The sequence below is a fragment of the Lepus europaeus genome, chromosome 9 (genome assembly GCF_033115175.1).
Source record: "Lepus europaeus isolate LE1 chromosome 9, mLepTim1.pri, whole genome shotgun sequence".
NCBI classification, from domain to species: domain Eukaryota; kingdom Metazoa; phylum Chordata; class Mammalia; order Lagomorpha; family Leporidae; genus Lepus; species Lepus europaeus.
The window spans coordinates 26,627,308-26,650,875 of record NC_084835.1 but is presented as its reverse complement, the minus strand read 5'-3'; the positions used below and the strand labels follow the sequence as shown (position 1 = coordinate 26,650,875).

At 46.1% G+C, this 23,568-nt stretch overlaps 1 protein-coding gene across 9 annotated transcripts in view; it reads left to right on the top strand.

Annotated features, from left to right (window-relative positions):
• Nucleotides 1-23,568, top strand: part of NEK4 (NIMA related kinase 4) — a 49,618-nt gene that overhangs the window by 21,896 nt on the left and 4,154 nt on the right. For 2 of the 9 annotated variants that reach the window (XM_062201062.1, XM_062201068.1), the window contains 7 exons: nucleotides 7,122-7,259; nucleotides 8,431-8,577; nucleotides 9,027-9,093; nucleotides 9,705-9,811; nucleotides 13,826-13,914; nucleotides 16,993-17,198; nucleotides 18,311-18,444. In XM_062201062.1, the coding sequence (XP_062057046.1) occupies nucleotides 7,122-7,259; nucleotides 8,431-8,577; nucleotides 9,027-9,093; nucleotides 9,705-9,811; nucleotides 13,826-13,914; nucleotides 16,993-17,198; nucleotides 18,311-18,444 (888 nt within the window). The other 7 variants (XM_062201064.1, XM_062201061.1, XM_062201060.1 and 4 more) reach the window with 7 other exon arrangements.

Here is a 23,568-nt window from a genome sequence, read left to right as displayed (position 1 = left end):
GAGAGCTGGATTGGAAGAAGAGCAGCTGGGAAGCAAATTGGTGCCCATATGGGATGCCAGCACTGCAGGTCGAGGCTTAGCCTACTGTGCCACTGGTCTGATCCCTGAAATGCTTTTTTCCAGTATGAAGTCTTTTTTTTTTTTTTTAATTAAAAAGATTTTTTAAAAATTTATCTCTAAGTGTTTTATTCTTTTTGTAAGTGGAATTCTTCTCACAATTTAATTTTTGGATTGTTCTCTGCTAGCATATAGAAGTGTACCTTGAGGGGCTGGCTCTGTGGTATAGCCTGTTAAGCCAGTGTCTGAGATGCTGGTATCCCATATGGGCTCTGGTTCCAGTCCCAGCTGCTCCACTTTTGATCCAGTTCCCTGCTAATGTGCCTCGGAAAGCAGCAGAAGATGGTCCAAGTCCTTGGGCCCTTGCACCCATTTGGGAGACCCAGAAGCTCAGCCTGGCCATTGCAGCCATCTGGGGAGTGAACCAGCAGATGGAAGATCTTTCTCTCTGTCTCTCCCTTTCTTTGTCTCTCTGCCTTTCAAATTAATAAAATATTTTTAAATAAAAAATAATTTAAAAAGAAGTACATTTGATTTGGTTTTTAGTGATCTAGTGTTCTGCAACCTTGCTGAATTTGTTTATTCCTTCTTGTATATATATATATATTTTTTTTTTTTCTTTTTTTTGACAGGCAGAGTGGACAGTGAGAGAGAGAGAGAAAGGTCTTCCTTTTTGCTGTTGGTTCACCCTCCAATGGGCGCCGCGGTAGGCGCGCTGCGGCCAGCGCACCGCGCCGATCCGATGGCAGGAGCCAGGTGCTTATCCTGGTCTCCCATGGGGTGCAGGGCCCAAGTACCTGGGCCATCCTCCACTGCACTCCCTGGCCACAGCAGAGAGCTGGCCTGGAAGAGGGGCAACCGGGACAGGATCGGTGCCCCGACCGGGACTAGCACCCTGTGTGCCGGCGCCACAAGGCGGAGGATTAGCCTAGTGAGCCGCGGCGCTGGCTCCTTCTCGTATATTTTTTAAAGATTTATTTTTTATTTATTTGAAGGAGTCACAGAGAGAGGTCTTCCATCTGCTGGTTCACTCCGCAGATGGCCGCAACGGCCAGAGCTGTGCCGATCCGAAGCCAGAATCCAGGAGCTTCTTCCAGGTCTCCCACGTGGGTGCAGGGGCCCAAGGACTTGGGCCATCTTCTCATGCTACCCCAAGCCGTAGCAGAGAGCTGGATTGGAAGAGGAGCAGCCAGGACTAGAACCGGCACCCACGTGGGATGCCAGTGCTTCAGGCCAGGGCTTTAACCCGCTGCACCACAGTGCTGGCCCCCATTCTCATATTTTTTTAGTGGACTCCTTAGGAATTTCTGAATACAAGATCATTGCCATCTGCAAATAGAGATGATAGTTTCACTTCTTCCTATCCTGTCTGTACTCCTTTTCTTTCTGCTTTTAAGATTAATTTTATTCATTTGAAAGAGAGAGGGAAGGGAGAGAGAGAGAGAGAATGAATGAATGAATATCTTACATCTGCTGGTTCACTCCTCGAATGGCTGCAATGGTTGGGACTGGGCCAGGTGGAAGCCAGGAGCCAGCAGCTTCATCTGGGTCTCCCACATAGGTAGCAGGACCATCTTTCTTTCTTTTTTTTTTTTTTTTTTTTTACAGGCAGAGTGGACAGTGAGAGAGAGAGACAGAGAGAAAGGTCTTCCTTTTGCCGTTGGTTCACCCTCCAATGGCCGCCGCGGTAGCGCGCTGCGGCTGGCGCACCGCGCTGTTCCGATGGCAGGAGCCAGGTGCTTATCCTGGTCTCCTATGGGTTGCAGGACCCAAGGACTTGGGCCATCCTCCACTGCACTCCCTAGCCACAGCAGAGAGCTGGCCTGGAAGTGGGGCAACCGGGACAGGATTGGTGCCCCAACCGGGACTAGAACCCGGTGTGCCGGCGCCGCAAGGCGGAGGATTAGCCTGTTGAGCCACGGCGCCGGCAGGACCATCTTTCATAGCTTTTTCCTAAGCCAGTAGCAGGGAGCTGGATTGGAGGTAGGCTCAGACTGGCATCCTTGTGGGATGCTGGCATTGCCTGTGGTGGCTAAACCTGCTGTGCTAAACCTGCCTCCTTTTTTTTTTTTTTGCCTAAATTTCCTGGTGTGAACTTCCAGTGCAGTGTTGAATAGAAGAGGTAAAAGTATTTACCCATCTTATTCCTGATCAAATTCATTTGTTACACCAGGATTTTAGAGCAGATTTTTTGTGTTTTAATAGAATTTTACGTCTGGCATTACTCCTTGTTTTTCTTCTTTTTCATGAAAGTGGAATGGCTTTTTTTCAGGATCAGTTAGATTTCATGGAGAAATTCCTTAAGTCTTTTGTTCCTGTCATTTCATACATACATAAGCTTTATTTGGAACATCCTATACTTACTATTGCCAGTAGAGGAACATTTATTTCTGTCTTCCAGAACTGGGTCATTTGTTGTTTATTATCTTGGTCTCTGTTCAACTAGATTATTATATAATAATATTGTAAAATTAGTCATTTACTGTGTTATACATCCTGTATTAGATATACTCTTGGAAGAATAAATTTGTTATTTTATCTACAATTTTATGTTTGTCAAAGACCTAAAAATGTTGTGTTGATGATAATAGCTTTCTTTTTTTTTTTTAATTAAAAAAAATTTATTTGAAAGGCAGAGTTATAGAGAGAGGAGGGACAGAGAGATTGTCCATCCACTGGTTCACTCCCCAAATGGCTGCAGTGGCCAGGGCTGGGCCAGGCAGAATCCAGGAGCCAGAGCTGCTTCCAGGTCTCCCATGTGGTGTAGGGGCCCAAGGACTTCGGCTGTCTTCCACTGCTTTCTCAGGTGCATTAGCAGGGAGCTGGATCAGAAGTAGAACAGCTGGGTCTTGAACCAACACCCATATGGAATGCCAGTGTCACAGGTCGAGGCTTAACCTGCTGTGCCACAACTCCGGCCCTGATAATGGCTTTCTAAAATGTACCACATAGTAAGCTGTTGATAAAAATTTATTGATTGATTGATATTAACTACCAAAGTCCATCTAAAACAGGTAATTCTGGTAGTTAAAAATTATTCACATAGGGGCTGGCCCTGTGGCATAGTGGGTTAAGCCGCCACCTACACTGCCGGCACCCCATATGAGCAGCGATTTGAGTCCTGGCTGCTCAACTTCTGATCCAGCTCTCTACTATGTCCTGGGAAAGCAGTACAAGATGGCCCAAGTGCTTGGGCTCCTGTACCCCATAGGAGACTCGGAAGAAGCTCCTGGTGTCAGATTGGCCTAGCTCCGGCTGTTGAGGCCATTTGGGGAGTGAATCAGCAGAAGGAAGACCTCTCTTTCTCTCTGCCTCTGTAACTCTGCCTTTCAAATAAATAAATAAGTCTTTTTAAAAAATATTGAAAATAAGTAAAATAATCTCTTATTTTAGTGTTTGACAAGCCTCAGTTTCTAAAACCACCTATCTACATAAATCACTAAGTCTTTCGTGATGTTCAAAACTTAAGAGGTAATTCATTTTATCATTATTACTGCTATCAAAGCTCCTGTTTTTTTTTTTTTTTTTTTTTTTTAAATTTATTTTTTGACAGGCAGAGTGGACAGTGAGAGAGAGAGACAGACAGGTCTTCCTTTTGCCGTTGGTTCACCCTCCAATGGCCGCCGCGACCAGCATGCCGCGGCCGGCGCAGCGCACTGATCCGATGGCGGGAGCCAGGTGCTTATCCTGGTCTCCCATGGGGTGCAGGGCCCAAGCACTTGGGCCATCCTCCACTGCACTCCCTGGCCACAGCAGAGAGCTGGCCTGGAAGAGGGGCAACTGGGACAGAATCTGGTTCCCCGACTGGGACTAGAACCCTGTGTGCCGGCGCCGCAAGGCGGAGGATTAGCCTAGTGAGCCGCGGCGCCGGCCAAAGCTCCTGTTCTTTTGAGCATGTAATGTGTGCCAGATATAGCCCGTGGTTCCTTTTGTGTACCATTTCCACTAACCTCCCAGAGTTGGCTCTCTCTATCCACAGCTTCCATACCCATGGGTTCAACCAACTGTGTATCAAAAAGATTCAGGAGCCAGCGCCGTGGCTTAACAGGCTAATCCTCCGCCTTGCGGCACCGGCACACCGGGTTCTAGTCCCGGTTGGGGCGCCGGATTCTATCCCGGTTGCCCCTCTTCCAGGCCAGCTCTCTGCTGTGGCCTGGGAAGGCAGTGGAGGATGGCCCAAGTGCTTGGGCCCTGCACCTGCATGGGAGACCAGGAGAAGCACCTGGCTCCTGGCTTCGGATCAGCACGATGCGCCAGCTGCAGCGGCCACTGGAGGGTGAACCAACGGCAAAAGGAAGACCTTTCTCTCTGTCTGTCTCTCTCACTATCCACTCTGCCTGTCAAAAAAAAAAAAAAATCAGAAAAAAACTTTTGTCTGTATTGAACACGATTTTTTTATTATTATTATTATTCCCTAAACAATGTAGTATAACAATTTTTACATAGAACTTATCTTTTTAAAGGTGATCTAGGGGCTGGTGCCATTGCACAGCAGGTAAAGCCACTGCGTGTGGTGTCGGTGTCCCATATGGGCACTAATTTAAGTTCTGACTACTCCACTTCTGATCCAGCTCCCTGCTGATGTGCCTGAGAAAGCAGCAGAGGATGACCCAAGTGCTTGGGCCCCTGCACCCATGTAGGGGACCCGGAAGAAGCGCCTGGCTCTGGGCATCAGACCAATCCACCTCCTTCTGTTGTGGCCATTTGGGCAGTGAGCCAGCAGATGGAAAATCTCTGTCTTTCCTTCTCTTTCTCTCTGTAAGTCTGCTTTTCAAATAAAATTTAAAAAAAAATTTTTTTTTTTTTTGAACAGGCAGAGTGGACAGTGAGAGAGAGAGACAGAGAGAAAGGTCTTCCTTTTGCCGTTGGTTCACCCTCTAATGGCTGCTACAGCACCGTGCTGATCCGAAGCCAGGAGCCAGGTGCTTCTCCTGGTCTCCCATGGGGTGCAGGGCCCAAGCACTTGGGCCATCCTCCACTGCACTCCATGGCCACAGCAGAGAGCTGGCCTGGAAGAGGGGCAACCGGGACAGAATCCGGCGCCCCTACCGGGACTAGAACCCGGTGTGCCAGCGCCGCAAGGCGGAGGATTAGCCTATTGAGCCACAAGAAATCTAGAGACACTTAAATTTAGAGATGATTAAAGTATAGGAAAAGTTATAAGTAGGTTATATGCAAATATCATATCACTTTGTGTAAGGAACTAGAACATCCTTGGATTTTGGTATCCAAGGGGAGTTTCCAGAACCAGTTCTACCATGAACACCAATGGATGACTGGATTGTGGGGAATGCTGGATGAGGAAGCTGAGGTCATGGAGATTAAACTTACATATCACTCCATCAGACTCCAAACTCACTGCTCTTCTCAGTGCTGTTTTTGGTTTTTTTTTTGTTTGTTTGTTTGTTTTTTGTTTTTTTGACAGGCAGAGTGGATAGTGAGAGAGAGAGACAGAGAGAAAGGTCTTCCTTTGCCGTTGGTTCACCCTCCAATGGCCGCCGCGGCCAGTGCGCTGCGGCTGGCGCACCGCGCTGATCCAAAGCCAGGAGCCAGGTGCTTCTCCTGGTCTCCCATGCAGGTGCAAGGCGCAAGCACCTGGGCCATCCTCCACTGCACTCCCTGGCCACAGCAGAGAGCTGGCCTGGAAGAGGGGCAACCGGGACAGAATCCGGCGCCCCGACCAGGACTTGAACCTGGTGTGCCGGCGCCGCAAGGCGGAGGATTAGCCTAGTGAGCCGCGGCACCAGCCCTCAGTGCTGTTTTAGGATGCATCCAAATTACTAATATTTGCTTGGGGAGTAAATGTGTATTAAATTGGCTTTTAGGCCAGCGCTGTTGCTCAATAGGCTAATCCTCCGCCTTGCGGCGCCGGCACACCGGGTTCTAGTCCCAGTTGGGGCGCCTGGGAGTGCAGTGGAGGACGGCCCAAGTGCTTGGGCCCTGCACCTGCATGGGAGACCAGGAGAAGCACCTGGCTCCTGGCTTTGGATTAGTGCAGTGGCCATTGGGGGATGAACCAACGGCAAAAGGAAGACCTTTCTCTCTGTCTCTCTCTCTCACTGTCCACTCTGCCTGTCAAAAAAAAAAATATATTGGCTTTTACTTAAAACATTGATTTTAGGAGTAGAAAGCTTAGTATGGAGTAGGTGTTTGACCTAGTGGTTAAGAAGCTAGTTGGGACATCGGCATCTCCTGTAGGAGAACATGGATTCAAGTCCTGGCTCCATTCCCAACTCCAGCTTCCCGCTAACGCACATTCTTGGAGGCAGCAGGTGAAGACTTAAGTACTTGAACCCCTGCCACCCATGTGGGAGACCTGGATTGCATTCCCAGCTTCCAGCTTCAGGCTGACCCAGCTCCAGCTGTTGTGGGTGTTTGGGGAGTGAACCAGCAGGTGAGAACTCCTACCTGTTTCTCAGCAGGTGGGAACTCTTATCTGTTTCTCTGCCTCTCATATAATTTAAAAAATTAAAGTTATGTAGAAATTTATTTTAAAAACTGAATCAAACATTAATAATTTCAGGATAATCACTATTTGAATGATTTTAATAAACAAATTATTTTGGGGGGCCTGTTTTGTGGTGTAGTGGGTAAAACTGCTGCTTGCAACACCAGCGTGCCATATGGGTGCCAGTTCATGTCCTGGCCGCTCCACTCCTAATCCAGCTCCCTGCTAGTGGCCAAGGAAAAGCAGTGGAAGATGGCCCAGTCCTAGCCATTGTGGCCATCTGGGGAGTGAACCAGCAGATGGAAGATCTCTCCTTGTCTCTCCCACTCTCTGTAATTCTTTCAAATAAATAAATGAATCTTTAACAAAAATATTATTTTTGTCTGGAGGGAAAGGAAGAAGGCAGAATGTTTAAATAACTGATGCCAGCATTTTGTCTTTGCCTGTCAGTGCTGCAAATGAGCATTGATTTTGAGAAAGACAACTTCTCCTTCTCATTGTCATTCACAGTTTTAGAAGTAGGCACGGAGAGTTTGTCCATTTGAAAAGCTCAGAAGACTGCTTCATTGTTCTGTGGTTTTCTCATGTGTGTGTGACTCATTTTATTATTTTTAAGAACCAGGTTGCCGGGGAATGTATTGCAGAAAATCTAGACAGAATCCAGCCACACAACTCGGGGTCTGAACCCTCTCTGTCTCGACAGAGACGACAGAAGAAGAGAGAACAGACTGAGCACACTGGGAGAAAGAGACAGGTCGGTGGAGGTCTCTTTGCAGTAAGTCATGGTGCTGCTAAATGTTGGGAAGCTCAGTTTCTGTTTAGAACAACTAACGGCTACCAGAAGGTCACATAGAAATCCCGGGAACGTAGGCAGAAGGGTCACAGCAAGATGCTACATGCTGGTTTTCGGGTATCAGAGAGTGGAAAGCAGAGTGAAGGATTTATCTTCTCAGCACAGATGGACAGATCACCTTGAGAGGGGGTATCTCCGATCCCTTCTTACTGCGTCTGTGGACAGTTCTTCCCTCATTCTCTGCACACTTCCTCCGGGGGCACCTCCTTTCTTCAGGTAACTCTCACAGGCACGCTCTCCACAGGCTTTTTTAGAAGGCCATTCACATTTGGCAGTCTCTTAAAAAAAAAAAATGGGGCGGCTGGCGCCGTGGCTTAACAGGCTAATCCTCCGCCTTGCGGCGCTGGCACACCGGGTTCTAGTCCCGGTTGGGGCGCCGGATTCTATCCCGGTTGCCCCTCTTCCAGGCCAGCTCTCTGCTGTGGCCAGGGAGTGCAGTGGAGGATGGCCCAAGTGCTTGGGCCCTGCACCTGCATGGGAGACCAGGAGAAGCACCTGGCTCCTGGCTTTGGATCAGCGCGATGCGCCGGCCGCAGCGGCCATTGGAGGATGAACCAACGGCAAAAAGGAAGACCTTTCTCTCTGTCTCTCTCTCTCACTATCCACTCTGCCTGTCAAAAAAAAAAAAGGGGGGAGGGGCAGTGCCGTGGCTCACTTGGTTAATCCTCTGCCTGCGGCGCCGGAATCCCATATGGGCACTGGGTTCTAGTCCCGGTTGCTCCTCTTCCAGTCCAGCTCTGTGCTGTGGCCCGGGAAAGCATTGGAAGATGGCCCAGGTGCTTGGGTGCCTGCACCCACATGGGAGACCAGGAGGAAGAACCTGGTTCCTGGCTTCAGATCGGCGTAGCTCCGGCTGTAGTGGCCATTTTGGGGGTGAACCAACGGAAGGAAGATCTTTCTCTCTGTCTCTTCCTCTTAATGTCTGTAACTCTACCTGTCAAATAAATAAATAAATAAGTCTTTAAAAAAAATGGAATGTTTTGGCAGATACATAGAAGACCTACCAGTGGTGCTCTTTGGAGGTTGCTGTATATGAAACTAACAATCTCTCTTTGTTTTTAAATTATTGAAGATCCACGAGGCACCTTCTGGACTTTTGCCTTCTCATCCCACTGTTGGAAACGTGGCTGTTAGATCAACACAGAAAGATGCTGAAAACCCAAGTAGAGTGGTCACTGGGTCTGGGAGCAGTTCAGGGAGCAGTGAACTGTCATCAAAGGTGTGTGGGAGTATCTCTCAGATTTTTTAAAAACCTTAAAAACCTTTGGGTTGTAAAATCCTGCATATATTGTGAAGTTTCATGTTAAAACATCTAAACTCTGTTTCTTTGCCAAATACTGGAAGAGACAGATTTGGGATCCTCAGCAGCCTTGAGGAAATGCACAGGTCTGTGGTTCCATAGTTGGTCAGCAGAAGTAGATTCTGAGTATGTCAATTGCAGAAGTCCCATTTACTCTTCCAGAAATAAGCCCCTGTTACAAGCAAGGACTGTGGCCCTTCCTTGCTGGTCGTGTTACCCTGATGTAGACTGGTTTCCAACGATCACTCCCTGAAATGCCAGTGCATCGCCTTTCTCTTAGTCCCAGGTGATACATCAAGTGTTGTAGGTGCTGTGAGAACAGTCGGCAGGAATGGAAATGACTCTTTTTTTTTTTTTTTTTTTTAAAGGATCGCCCATTATCAGCCAGAGAGAGGAGACGACTAAAGCAGTCCCAGGAGGAGGCGGTCCCCTCAGGTAAAGCTGACCTCTGTTCTTCATCTGATTGGTGGTTGATGAAAGAGTTTCTGAAATTTCTTAGTCAAGCCTTTTGAAAAATCGTTAGCTGTTGAATCTGAAACAGGTATCTTTAGAGAAAGAGGATTTTTAAAAAGAGCAGAAGACCATTGAGTGGGGGGTTTTCAGGTGGAAACTTGTGAACTCGTTCCGTGTTCAGATCCCTGGTCAGGGCAGTGTTGTCTCCTGCAGAGCACAGAGGAAGTTAGGGGAAGGATGCTGTTGTTACCCAAAGACGTCATTAGCAGTTTGCATTTAGTAAATGCTCACCGTGTCTTAAGCACTAAGCTCAGCATCTTAAGGGCCTTGTTTCATGTTTGCAGCAGCCATCAGAGTCAGCTGCATTACCCTCTTTGCAGCTGAGGAAACTGAGGCTGTGGGAAGGTAAGTAACTTGCCCAGGGTCACAGAGCCGGGAGACCCAGAGCTGAGGTCTGAACTCGGGTCAGACGCCAAGGTGGTGATGAGTTATGTCTGGGCTGAACCTTGCTGGGCTATCTTCCAAATCCATTATAAAGTCTTCTCCAGGTGAGGCCAGCCCACCACAGTCCCTGGGGGTGTTTGCTTTTCCAGGCCCTTCAGTGAGGAGAGCTGTGAGTGCAGTGGGGCCAGGGAAACCACAGGAGGAAGGCCAGCGCCCCCTTGCCCGACGGTCCTCTTCCGACTGCAGTGTCTCTAAGGTGCGTTACACACTCATGAGGGAGAGGTGGACATGTCTGCTGCTGGCGAGCCTAGCGCAGCACCTCATAAACATCAGCTCCACTTATTCCAGACAGAGCTGCCTTCAGTCTTGATAAAGAGAGGAACTGGCAAATGATCACTGAAATGATTGTTCGACCCATTAGGGAATGAATTTTTGAGGCATCCTTTTTTTGTTTGTTTGTTTGTTTTAAAGATTGATTTTTACTTATTTGAAAGGAGACGTTACTTAGAGAAAGAGAGAGAGCGAAAGCTCCTCCTCCGCTGGTTCACTCCCGACACGGCCACAATAAGCAGGACTGTGCCAGGCTGAAGCCAGGAGGCAGAAGCTTCATTCAGGTTTCCCACATGGGTACCAGGACCCAAGCACTTGGGCCATCTTCTGCTGCCTTCCCAGGTGCATTAGCAGGGAGCTGGATCAGAGTAGAGCAACCTGGGCCGGTGCTGTGGCATAGTGGGTAAAGCTGCTGCATGCAGTGCCAGCATCCCACATGGGCACCAGTTCAACTCCTGCTGCTCCACTTCCAATCCAGCTCCCTGCTAATGTGCCTGGGAAAGCAGTGGAAGATGGCCCAAGTGTTTGGGACCCTGCACCCACATTTGAGACCCAGAAGAATCTACAGGCTCCTGGCTTTGGATTGGCCCAGCTCCAGCTTTTGTGGCCATTTGGGGAAAGAACCAGCAGATGAAAGACAGACCTCTCTCTTTCTGCCTCTGCCCCTCTGTAACTGCCTTTCAACTAACTAAATAAATCTTTTTAAAAAATTTTTAAAAGCTGTAGTAAGAGATCATAAAAGATGATCTAAATAAATAGAAGGACATTGCATGATTCTGGATAAAATTATTAAAAAAAAAAAAAAAAGTAGAACAGCCAGTAATGGTCTAGGAAAAGCAGCAGAGGATGGCTCAGGGATTTGGACCCATTATGAGAGACCCAGAAGATGCTCCTGGCTTCTGCCTGGCCCAGAGCCAACTGTTATGGGGAGTAAACCAGCAGATGAGAGATCTCTGTTTCTTCCTCTCTCTGTGTAACTCTGACTTTCAAGTAAAAAAATCTTGGAAGAAAAAACAAAACAAAACACGTGGAGCAGCGGGACTCGAATCAGTACCCATATGGGTTATGGGCACTGCAAGTAGCTAACCTTTTGCAACACAACGCTGACCTCTGAGGCATTCTTGTAAACAATTGACAGTTGGTTTACAATCTTAGGTAGCCTTTAAACAAGAATTCTTTTTTTTTTGACCGGCGCCATGGCTTAACAGGCTGATCCTCCGCCTTGTGGTGCCGGCACACCGGGTTCTAGTCCCAGTCGGGGCACCGGATTTTATCCTGGTTGCCCCTCTTCCAGGCCAGCTCTCTGCTATGGCCCGGGAAGGCAGTGGAGGATGGCCCAAGTGCTTGGGCCCTGCACCTGCATGAGAGACCAGGAGAAGCACGTGGCTCCTGGCTTCGGATCAGCGCGATGTGCCGGCCGCAGCGGCCATTGGAGGGTGAACCAACGGCGAAGAGGACGACCTTTCTCTAAAAAAAAACTCAAAAAAAATTAAAAAAAAAAGAATTCTTTTTTTTTTTTTTAAAGATTTTATTTATTTATTTGAGAGGTAGAGTTACAGACAGTGAGAGGGAGACAGAGAGAAAGGTCTTCCTTCCGTTGGTTCACTCCCCAGGTGGCCACAATGGCCAGAGCTGCGCCAATCAGGAGCCAGGAGCTTCTTCCCAAAGGCCTGGGCCATCCTCTACTGCTTTCCCAGGCCACAGTAGAGAGCTGGATCGGAAGAGGGGCAACTGAGACTATATCCGGCGCCCACATGGGATGCAGGCACCACAGGCAGAGGATCAACCTGCACCACATGGCACTGACCCCTAAACAGGAATTCTTAAGGGCTTTCACTGGGCAGCATTTTGCTTTTTTTTTTTTTTTTTTTTAAATTTGAAAAATGGTGTCAGGGATAGGTATTTCTCTCATCTGCCAGTGAGAGAGAGAGAGAGAGAGAGAGAGAGAGAGAGAGAGAGAGATCAGTTGATAGAGATCTTGGATCTGCTGGTTCACTTCCTAAATGGCTGCAGTAGCCAGGGTTGGGCCAGGCAGAAGCTAGGAGCCAGAAAGTCTGGGTCTCTTTTATGAGTGGTAGGAGCCCAAGCACTTGGGCCATCATCAGCTGCCTTCCCAAGTGCGATAGTAGGGAGCTGAATTGGAAGCGAAGCAGCCAGGACTCGAACCAGCACTTTTTTTTTTTTTTTTTTTTTTTTACAGGCAGAGTGGACAGTGAGAGAGAGACAGAGAGAAAGGTCTTCTTTTGCCATTGGTTCACCCTCCAATGGCCGCTGTAGCTGGTGCGCTATGGCTGGTGCACCGCGCTGATTCGAAGCCAGGAGCCAGGTGTTTCTCCTGGTCTCCCATGGGGTGCAGGGCCCAAGCACTTGGGCCATCCTCCACTGCACTCCTGGGCCACAGCAGAGAGTTGGCCTGGAAGAGGGGCAACCGGGACAGAATCCGGCGCCCAGACCAGGACTAGAACCCTGTGTGCCGGTGCCGCAAGGCGGAGGATTAGCCTATTGAGCCACGGCGCCGGCCACTAGCACTCTTGATATGGAATGCTGTCATTGCAGGAGAAGGCTTAACCTGATGCACCACGGTGCCCGCCCACACCCTTTGCTGCTTCTGCTGTGTGGTCTGCAGGGCTCAGTTTTCCTCTCACTTGCTGGTCTTGCCTGTTGGTGTCATTTATCTTACCTTCTCTCCTATGGTTGATGCAGGGACACCATCTGGTGGCTACATGGGTAATTGCAAGGTTTCCAACCCATGTTCACCGCTCTGTATAATACCCTGGGGAATAATTTTTCCTGCTTTGAAAGTATTGAAGGTATTGTTTCTTTAATAACATCATTTATTTACACCACTAATTAAGGCTACTTTCTCCATTTCCCAAAATTGTAAGATTTGTATGTGGTTATTTCAGGTAATTCATTAAGCACTTTAGTAGTCTCACATGAATAAGCTGAGGTAGCATTCCATCAAATTTAAAATACCAGTAGTCCTGTTCATCTATAAAAAGGAATGAAATTCTACCATTTGCAGCAAAATGGACACTGGATGACCTCATGTTGAGTGAAATAGACCAGATTCAGAAAGACAAATACCCCATGTTCTCCCTTATAAGTGGGAGCTAAAATTTAAACAAAAAAACAAACAAAAGAATGAATAAAGAAAGAAATGTTTATGTGTCTCAGGATTGCTGCCAATATAGTTTTGTAGAAGTTTGTTTTATACCTTTGTCACACCAGTGGCTAAAATGTGACAGTGCTGTAGTTTTAATGACCTGTGATTATTTTAAAGTTTACTATATATGGGTGTAGTGATAATTTTTCCATTCAATTACTGCTTTTAGCTGTTGCCTGTATGCCCACTAAACTAGTCTTTTTGCGTTTTACTTGTTAAACTTGTGAAGTATTAAGCCTTTTACTATAATGTAAATTTAAAATATGTTATCTCAAAGTCTAAAAAAAGAAAGAGAAAATGAAGGAGGTGAGAGGGGAGGGGGGGAAAGGGAATATCATGTTCTTAGACTGTTTCTACAAATCACTGTGAATCTGCTAAAAACTAAAAATACATTTTAAAAAGGACTGTTTCACCATTAAAAAAAATAACTACATGAAATGAAATACGAGTATTGCTTCTGGGATAAGCTGTCTGCCTGGGGGTTGAAAAGCGGAGCTGTTCATTTGTTGTCCTCAGGAAAGGAAATTTCTTCACAGCTGAGGCTCTCCAGGCCTGGTAACAGCTCACCTTGATGTTCCTCATGCTCCTCTGGTGAACTTCATGCGTGAACCGGGACATCAGTTATGTAAAGTAACTTCAGTGTTTACGTCCTTTAGTTTCACTTGTGAAATTGCAGTTAACATCACTTGTGTTTAGTCAGTGCATCCAAGACTATTTTGTGTATTATATTCTGGTTGTGTGTCATGGTATTTTGTTTTTTTCTAACATAAATAGGAAAGGAAATTGATTCATTGTCTGTCAGAGGATGAGTTAAGTTCTTCTACAAGTTCAACTGATAAGTCAGATGGGGATTCCAGGGAAGGGTAAGCTCTTGTTTTACTGTCTCCCTACATAATACATAAACTATTTCTGATAGAATTAATCCTAAATGTACATTTGCTGTAGTATTGAGACTTGCAGAACTCTCACTGATAACATTGTAATTATAAATGGTTTATGATATATGCTAGAGCTAATGATATCTCTTCTGTGAACACATCTGGTTTTCATTTCATTTCTTATCGGATGTGTTGACCACTAGTGCTTCATGTATTTTCTGGATCTCCCATGCCCTCCTGGGGACTCCAGTTACATTTATATCAGGCTGCTCAAAGTTGTCTTGCAGCCCACTGAAGCTGTTTGTTCTACTTTTTCTCTGTTTTATTTTTTTTCATAGATTCTGTTGCTCTTACTATTCCTGAAAGATTGGTTCTCTAATCTTTTTCTGAAGGATCTAATTTTTACTCCTATCCTTTATACTTTTTAAAAAGATTTATTTATTTATTTAAAAGGCATAGTTATAAAGAGGGAGAGGCAGAGAGAGAGAGGTCTTCCATCTGCTGGTTTACTCCTCAAATAACTGCAACAGCCAGAGCTGTATTGATCTGAAGCCAGAAGCCAAGAGCTTCTTCTGGGTCTCCCATGTGGGTGCAGGGGCCCACAGACTTGAGCCATCTTCTACTGCTTTCCCAGGCCATAGCAGAGAGTAGGATCAGAAGTGGAGCAGCCGGGACTCGAACTGGCACCATGGGATGCTGGCACTGCAGACGGCAGCTTTACCTGTTACACCACAGCACCAGCCTCCATTGTATTTAACATGTTGTATTTTTCATCTCTAAAAGTTTGATTTGGATCTTTTTTATATCTTCCATACTACTCCTTAACTTGTTTGTATTTTCATCTACTTTGGACAAATGGAATACATTTTAAGCATTTTAATGGTCTCATCTCGTAATTCTATCACGTGCATGTCACTTTTTTGCTTCATAATTTTGTGATATTTTCCTGCAGTTCTATGTTTGATTATTTCTTTTTTTAAAAGATATTTATTTTATTTATTTAAAAGACAAAGTGATAGAGAAGGAGATACAGAGAAACAGAGATCTTTCATCTACTGGTTCATTCCCCAAATGGCCAAAATGGCAGGGACTGGGTCAGGCCAAAGCTAGGAGCCTGAAACTCCATCTGTGTCTCTCTCCTGGGTGGCAGGGTTCCAAGTACTTGGGCCATCATTTGCTTTCCTAGGTGCATTAGCAAGGAGCTCGATCAGAAATAGAGCAGCTGGGACTTGAATTGGCACTCCAGTATGGGATGCCAGCATCATATAATTTAAACTGCTGTGTCACAACACTGTGAAAGGCAGACACACAGGCACACACAGATACCTCATCTGCTGGTTCATGGCCCAAATGCCCACAATACCGGGGACCAGACCAGCTGAAGCTGGAGCTGGGACTCAATCCTGGTTCTCCTATGTAGGTGGCAAGGACTCAACTAATTGAGCCATTGCCTACTCCCTTCTAGAGTGCACATTAGCAGGAAGCTGAAATTAGGAGCAGAGCCAAGACTTGAACCCGGGCACTCTGATATTAGATGCTGGTGCGCTGGGGCTGGTGCTGTGGCATAGTGGGTAAAGCTGCTGTTTGCAGTGCTGGCATCCCATATGGGCTCTGGTTCAATTCCTGGCAGCTCCATTTCCTATCCAGCTCCCTGCTAATGCGCCTGGGAAAGCAGCAGAGGATGACCTAAGTGCTTTGGTTTCTGAATCCACATGGGAGACCCAGAAGAAGCTTCTGGCTCCTGGCTTTATATCTGCCCAGCTGCAGCCATTGCAGCCATCTGGGGAGTGAACCAGTGGATAGAAGATCTCTCTCCCTTTCTCTGTGTAACTTTTTCAATCAAGTAAAAATAAACCTTTACAAAAAATATGCCAGTGTCCCAAGCAGTATTTTAATTTCTATGTCAAATACATGCCCTGTATGGTAGTTTTTGAGTGGATGCCAGATACTGTCAGTTTTACCTAATTTGGGGCTGATATGTTTGTATTTCTTTAAATATTCTTGAGCATTGTACTTGAGTGTAGTTAAGTTACTGGAAATGATTGGGCAGAATTTGTACACATAGGGCTAGTGTCATGGTGGTGGGTTAAGCCACTTCCTGTGATGCTAGCATCCCATATTTGAGTCCTGGCTGCTCCACTTCTGATCCAACTCCCAGGTAATGTGCCTGGGAAAGCAGTGGAAGGTGACCCAAGTACCTGAGCTCCTGCCACTCTGGCTCCTGGCTTCTGCCTGACCCAGCTTCAGCTGTTGCAGCCATTTGGGTAGTAAACCAGTAGATAGACAATCTCTTCCTCTGTAAGTCTGCCTTTCAAATAAATAAAATAAATATTAAAAAAAAAATGTACACAGAATCTGAAGCTGCTTTTTCTGGGCCCTCTCCTTTCCAAGATTCCTCTTTCACTTTGTAGTGATGGTGGTTGTCCCAAATTTTGTCCTTGGATTCTCTAGGCCAGAAAGATTTGTTTTTTGAGCTGCCTGTGGCCTGCACTTAGGCTGAAAGATACCGATTTTAGAATTGCCTACAGATTTCATTCATTCTTCATTGCCTCCATGTAGTTGATTTTAGCATTTTGTCTAATTTTTAGTTGTTATTTATGGGAGGCTTATTTGAGCACTTAGAAGCAGAAGTCACTAAAGCTCATTTTGAATTTATTTTTTTTAAAGCTTTATTTATTTCAAAGGCAGAGTTACAGAGAGAGAGGGAGATACAGAGAGATCTTCTATCCGCTGGTTCACTCCCCCAAATGAACATAATGGCAGAAGCTGGGCCGGTCTGAAACCAGGAGCCAGGAACTTCTTCTGGGTCTCCCACATGGGTGTAGGGGCCCAAGCAATTGGGCCATCTTCCACTGCTTTCCCAGACCATAGCAGAGAGCTGGATAGGAAGTGGAGCAGCTGGGACTTAAACCAGTGTCCATATAGGACACAGGCATCGCAGATGGCAGCTTGACTTGCTATACCACAATGCCCGCTCCCTTTTTTTGTTTGTTTGTTTTTTTAATGAAAAAATTCTCATGAAACCAATTAAATAATGAGGGGAATTTTTTTTTTCTTTTTCAGGAAAGGTCATACAAATGAAATGAGTGACTTGGTCCAGTTGATGACTCAGACTCTGAAACTGGATTCTAAAGAGAGCTGTGAAGATCTGCCAGTACCAAATCCAGTGTCAGAATTCAAACTTCATCGGAAGTATCGGGACACATTGATACTTCACGGGAAGGCTGCAGAGGACGCCGAGCAGTTCCATTTTAAAGAGCTACCTTCAGGTGATCGGTTTATCCTTTCAAGAAACTGCAGAATTTGTCTTTATTTTTAAAAAATTTTTAGAAGATTTATTTCTTATTTGAAAGGCAGAGTTAGAGAGAGGCAGAGGCAGGGAGAGAGAGTTTGGTTTCCTTTTTTTTTTTAATTTTTTTTTTTTTTTTTTTTTTTTGACAGGCAGAGTGGACAGTGAGAGAGAGACAGAGAGAAAGGTCTTCCTTTTTGCCGTTGGTTCACCCTCCAGTGGCTGCTGCGGCCGGCGCATCTCGCTGATCCGAAGCCAGGAGCCAGGTGCTTCTCCTGGTCTCCCATGTGGGTGCAGGGCCCAAGGACTTGGGCCATCCTCCACTGCCTTCCCGGGCCACAGCAGAGAACTGGCCTGGAAGAGGGGCAACCGGGATAGAATTCGGCACCCCAACTGGGACTAGAACCCGGTGTGCCGGCGGCGCCGCAAGGTGGAGGATTAGCCTGTTAAACCGTGGCGCCAGCCATGAATGTTGATTTTTAAAAATAAATGTGGGACCAGCGCTGTGGCACAGCGGGTTGACGCCCTGGCCTGAGACGCCGGCATCCTACATGGGCGTCGTGAGTTCTGGCTGCTCCACTTCTGATCCAGCTCTCTGCTTTGGCCTGGGAAAGTGGTAGAAGATGGCCCAAGTCCTTGGGCCCCTGCACTCGTGTGAGAGACCCGGAAGAAGCTTCTGGCTCCTGGCTTTGGGTCAGCGCAGCTCTGGCTGTTGTAGCCAATTGGGGAGTGAATCATCAGATGGAGGACCTCTCTGTCTCTCTTTCTGCCTCTCTTCTCTCTGTGTAACTTTGACTTTCAATTGAATAAATAAATCTTAAAAAAAAATCTTGCTTTCCTTTAGAAAAAAAAATAAGTGTTTGCAATTTTTCATATAGATTTTCTTCAAGTTAGTGTGTCTAAAAGCTGTTAAGACAGTTTTTTAGGTTTAGGAGATGATGAGCTTAAACTCATATAAATTTTTTAGTCATTACCACACTCTTGTCAAAGTGAAAACAATCTTGGCAGAACAAGATTTTTTTAAAAACTTTGTGTTGTTTTCTCTGTGGTAGTGAAAGTATTTTTTTTCCTGTCTTTGTTATTGCTTTTTAGCCATCATGCCAGGTTCTGAAAAGATCAGGAGAATAGTTGAAGTCTTGAGAGCTGATGTAATCCAGGGCCTGGGGGTTCAGCTTTTGGAACAGGTGTATGATCTTTTGGAAGAGGAGGATGAGTTGAAGAGAGAGGTGAGTGTTCTAACGACTGTGTCAAATGGTTATGTTATAAAATCTTTTAAACGAACTTCAGAAATGCAGTTTGTACAGGTACCATACAGTTTGCTCCTCTGACGTGTATATCTCAGGGATTTTTGATTATGTCCACAGAGTTGTACAGTCATCACCACAGTCAGTGTGAGAACATCCTCATCACCCCCCAAAGAAGCTCTGAACACCCCATTAATTGTCACTCCCAGTCGTCCCCTCCATTTCCCTACCCCTGAGTAACCATTAATATTTCTGCCTCTATGGCTTTGCCCATTCTGGACAGTTAATATAAAGGGGGCCATAAAATTTAGATAAATGGCCCTTTTTTGCATTTTTCTCTTATTTCACCGTTACTGTAGCACATATCGGCACTTCATTCTCTTATACGGCAAGATTCCGTTTTATGGGTTTTGTGTATTCCTCAGCTAATGGACATGTGGGTAGTTTCTACTGCTGTGAACACTTGTGTACAAGTTTTTGTGTGGATTCAGTTCTTTCAAGTGTATACCTACGAATAGAATTGCTAGGTCATGTAGTAACTTTATATTTAAACATTTGAGGAACTTTGGACTGTTTTCCAAAGTGTCCGTAGCGTTTACATTCCTATCAGCAGCATCAGAGGTTGGTACATTCTTCCCTACACTTGCTATTGTCTGGCTATTTGATTGTAGCCATCCTGCGGGTGCAAATTGGTGTTCATTCCTCTGACAGCTAGTGATGATGTTCATCTTTTCATGTACTCCTGGCTATTTGCATATTTTTTGTTTAATTTTAAGTCAGAATTAGAGAGATCTTCCATATGCTGGTTTATGCCCCAAATGGCTGCAATGGCCAGGGCTGGGCCAAGCCAAAGCCAGGACCCAGGAGCTTCACCCAGGTCTCCTATGTGGGTGTAGGGACCCAAGCACTTGGGCCATCCTCTGCTGCTTTCCCAGGCACATTAGCAGGGAGCTGGATTGGAAGTAGAGCAGCCGGGACTTGAACCAGCGCCCATGATTTTTGCATATTTTCTTTGGAGAACTGTCTATTCACATCTTTTGCCTATTTTCAAATTGAGTGATTTTTCTTTTAATTATTGAATTATAGGAGTTCTTTATATATCCTAGAAATTAATCTCATTAGAAAAATGATTTGGGAGAATGTCTTTTTACTTTAACAAATTTATTTATTTATTTTAAACACATACACAGATATACACACACACAAACACACACATACACGAGAGATATTGGGAGCGACAGTGGCCAGGGCTAGGTGTGGCTGGATCCAATCCAGGAGCCAGGAACATACCCAGATCTTCTGTATAGGTGACAAGAACCCAAATATTTCAGCCATTACCACTGTCTACCAGGATCTACATTGGCAGGAAAGTGGAGTCAGGAGCTGGAGCTGGGAACTGAATCTGCGCATTCTCATGTGGGATATGGGCTTGTTTTTTGTTTTGTTTTGTTGTTGTTTTTTTTTGAAAGAATTACGCAGAGAGAGAGAGAGAGAGGGAGAGAGAGAGGTCTTCCATCCACTGGTTCATTCTGCAACTAGCTGCAATGGCCACAGCTGCACCAATCCGAAACCAGGATCCAGGAGTTTCTTCTGGGTCTCCCACATGGGTTCAGGGGTCCAAGAACTTGGACCATCTTCTGTTGCTTTCCCAGTCCATAGCAGAAAGCTGGATAGGAAGTGGAGCAGCTGGGTCTCGAACCGATGTCCATATGGGATGCCAGCACTGCAGGTGGCGGCTTTATCCACTATGCCATCCTCCCCCTTTTTTTTAATGCTAGGCTAAATGCCTTCTGTAATCTCTGTCTTTGACTGGCTATTTTAATCCATTCTGTTTTAAAGTAATTACTAATAAGGGAGGACTTATTTCTATCATTTTACTGTTTGTTTTCTATACGCCTCATGAGGCTTTTTTGGTCTCTTACTCCCTGTATTAGTTTTTTCTTTTATGTTTAGTTGACTTTTTTTGTGGTGTAACTTTTCTTTTTTAGATTTATTTATTTATTTGAAAGGCAGTTAGAGAGAGAGAGAGGGATATCTTCCATCCTCTGGTTCACTCCCCAAATGGCCACAATGGCTGGGGCTGGGCTAAGCCAAAGCCAAGAGCCAAGAATTCCATGTGGGACTCCCATGTGGGAGGCAAGACTTAAGTACTTGGGCCATCATCTGCTGCTTTCCCAGGTTCTTTGGCAGGGAGCTGGATTAGAGGTGGAGCAGCCAGACTCATACTGGCACTTCGATATGGGACGCCACTATTGTAAGTAGGAGCTCAACCCACTGTGCCATAGGCTGGCCCCAATTATTGGTGTCTTAAATGCATTGGTCTTCTTTTGGTCTTCTTCTTCTTCTTCTTCTTCTTTTTTTTTTTTTTTTTTTTACAGGAAGAGTTACACAGAGAGAAAGGTCTTCCTTCCCCAAATGGCCGCTACGGCTGGCGCGCTGAGGCTGGCGCGCTGTGCCTATCCGGAGCCAGGAGCCAGGTGCTTCCTCCTGGTCTCCCAAAATGCATGGTCTTCTAAACCATGTAGGAAACAAAATATGCAGTTGTAAATCAAAGTTACAATAAAACTAGCTTTTACACTAATAATTGTTTTCTTACCATATTTGTCTTTTTTTGTTGTTGTTGTTAAGATTTATTTATTTGTTTGAAAGGCAGAATTACAGAGAGAAGAGACAGAAAGAGATCTTCCATCCACTGGCTCACTCCCCAATGGCTGCAATGGCCAGGGGTGGGTCCAGCTGAAGCTAGGAGCCAGTAGCTTCATCTGGGTCTCCCACATGGGTGTAGGGGCCCAAACATTTGGACCATCCTCTGCTGCTTTCCCAGGTCCATTAGCAGGGAGCTGGATTGGAAGAGGAGTGGTGGGGATGTAAACTGGCCCACATTTAGCTGCTACACCACAATGCCAGCCCGTGTATTAGTCTTTTAAATCATGTGGAAAACACAAAGTGCAATTACAAACCTTTATTATATTATTATAGCTTTTATAATTTCCCATATATTTACTTTCACCAAAGATCTTTTTTTATTATCGTTAATTGAAAAATTATACTTGTGTATGTTTATGTGTTACAATGTGATGTTGTGATCTATGTATACAAAGTGGAATGATTAGGGGTGGGCATTTGACTTGGGTTAAGATACAGTTTGGGACACCTGGATCCCATGTCAGACTGCTTGGTTCCAATCACAGCTCCTCTGTTTTCAGTCTAGCTTCCTACTAATGCAGACCCTGGGAAGCAGCAGGTGATGGGCTCATGTAGTTGGGTTCTTCCCTCCTACGTGGGAGATCTGGTATGAGTCCCTGGCTCCTGGCTTTGACCCTGCCTGACTGTAGCTTTTGCAGGCACTGGGGGAATGAACCAGCAGTTGAAGATCTCTGTCTCTGCCTTTCACATAAATAAAATTTTAAAAGTGTGATTAAATCAAGCTAATTAGCATAGCTGTCACATCAGATACTTTTTTTTGTGGTGTGCTGCTACCTCTGGTTCTAATTCAGCTTCCTAATGATGCTCACCGTGGGAGGCAGCAGGTGATGGTTTAAGAATTTGGGTCCTGGCTGGTGCCGTGGCTTAAGAGGCTAACCTTCCGCCTTGTGGCGCTGGCACACCGGGTTCTAGTCCCGGTTGGGGCACCGGATTCTATCCCGGTTGCCCCTCTTCCAGGCCAGCTCTCTGCTATGGCCTGGGAAGGCAGTGGAGGATGGCCCAAGTGCTTGGGCCCTGCACCCGCAAGGGAGACCAGGAGAAGCACCTGGCTCCTGGCTTCGGATCAGCACGGTGCAGCGGCCATTGGAGGGTGAACCAACGGCAAAAAGGAAGACCTTTCTCTCTGTCTCTCTCTCTCACTGTCCACTCTGCCTGTAAAAAAAAAAAAAAAGAATTTGGGTCCCTGACATCCCCGTGGGAGACTTGGATGGAGTTCCTGGTTCCTGGTCAGCTTGGCCCAGCCCTGGCTATTGGAGGCATTTGGGGAGTGAACCAGTGGATGGAAGCTGTGTTTTACTCTACCTTTCAAATAAATGAAAATAAGTGGATTTTTAAGAACTTATTTTCCTAACTGAAACTTCCTACCATTTAATCCTCATTCTCCCCACCCTCAGGACTTCTGGTAACCACTTTGTTTAGTGGCTGAAGAACGTTTTAGTGGACCCTGTCTCCTTCCTGTCTCTCCCTGCAGTGTGAAGCCCCCGATGTTACCCCTCAGTGGGTGCAGCCTTGGGTAGGACAACAGTAACCTTGAAATTATTGTGGGCTTTGCAGAGCTGTCTCTTTCCCTGACTTCACCTAGCTGTTAAGATCCTTTAGTTTCCAATTGATTGCTTTATTGTTTTCCAGTAATGCTGGGAAATGCATTGCTCCAAAGACTGACCTGATCAGATTTGGTCTCTTTTGAAGGCATTGTTCCCCAAGTGAGAATTTTGGATTTTTTTCTGGCTGCAGGAGGACTTCTCCCACCTTGGTTTTCTCCCACAAACAAGCGTATCCTGGAGTTCAGCCTGTCTTTCCAGGGGATCTATTGTCTCCCAGTTGCTTTTCACCGCTACTTCCACTGTTAGCATTCTCCTAGGTTGGAACGTCACACTCTGAACCAAATGAAGTCCATCCACTTAGTTTGGCATCCTGTTTTAAAAGCCTGCTTCTACCCCCAGGCAAAGTCTGACTGTGACTGGGGCTGAGGTGGGGACAGTGACGCACTTCTGATTACCCCCGATGTGGCGGAAAGGAGGCTTCTTGGCACACCTCACCTAGTGTGGCGTCTTCACTTGATGGTTAGAGCAAAGGTGACTGGGTCCCCGTTACTTTCAGTAGCACAGGGTGGGGCTCCCTGTGGGTCTGGGTCGTGTAGAAGAGCTCCGATTCTTGGCTGCTCTTACCTGAACCTCCATCACAGGCAGCAGGATGAGGTGTGCAAGTGTCCTGCCCCTCCCAGGAAGACAGCTTTACGGCTGGGAGCTGCTGAGCAGTCTGGAGTGGTTTGTTTCTTTCTCTCTCTTCCCTCCTTCCTTTTTTAGATGTGTGTGAAATGCAGAGTGACACAGAGAAAGCTCTTCCATCCACTGGTTCGCTCCCCAAATGGCTGCAACAAAGCTAGGATCCTGGGACTCC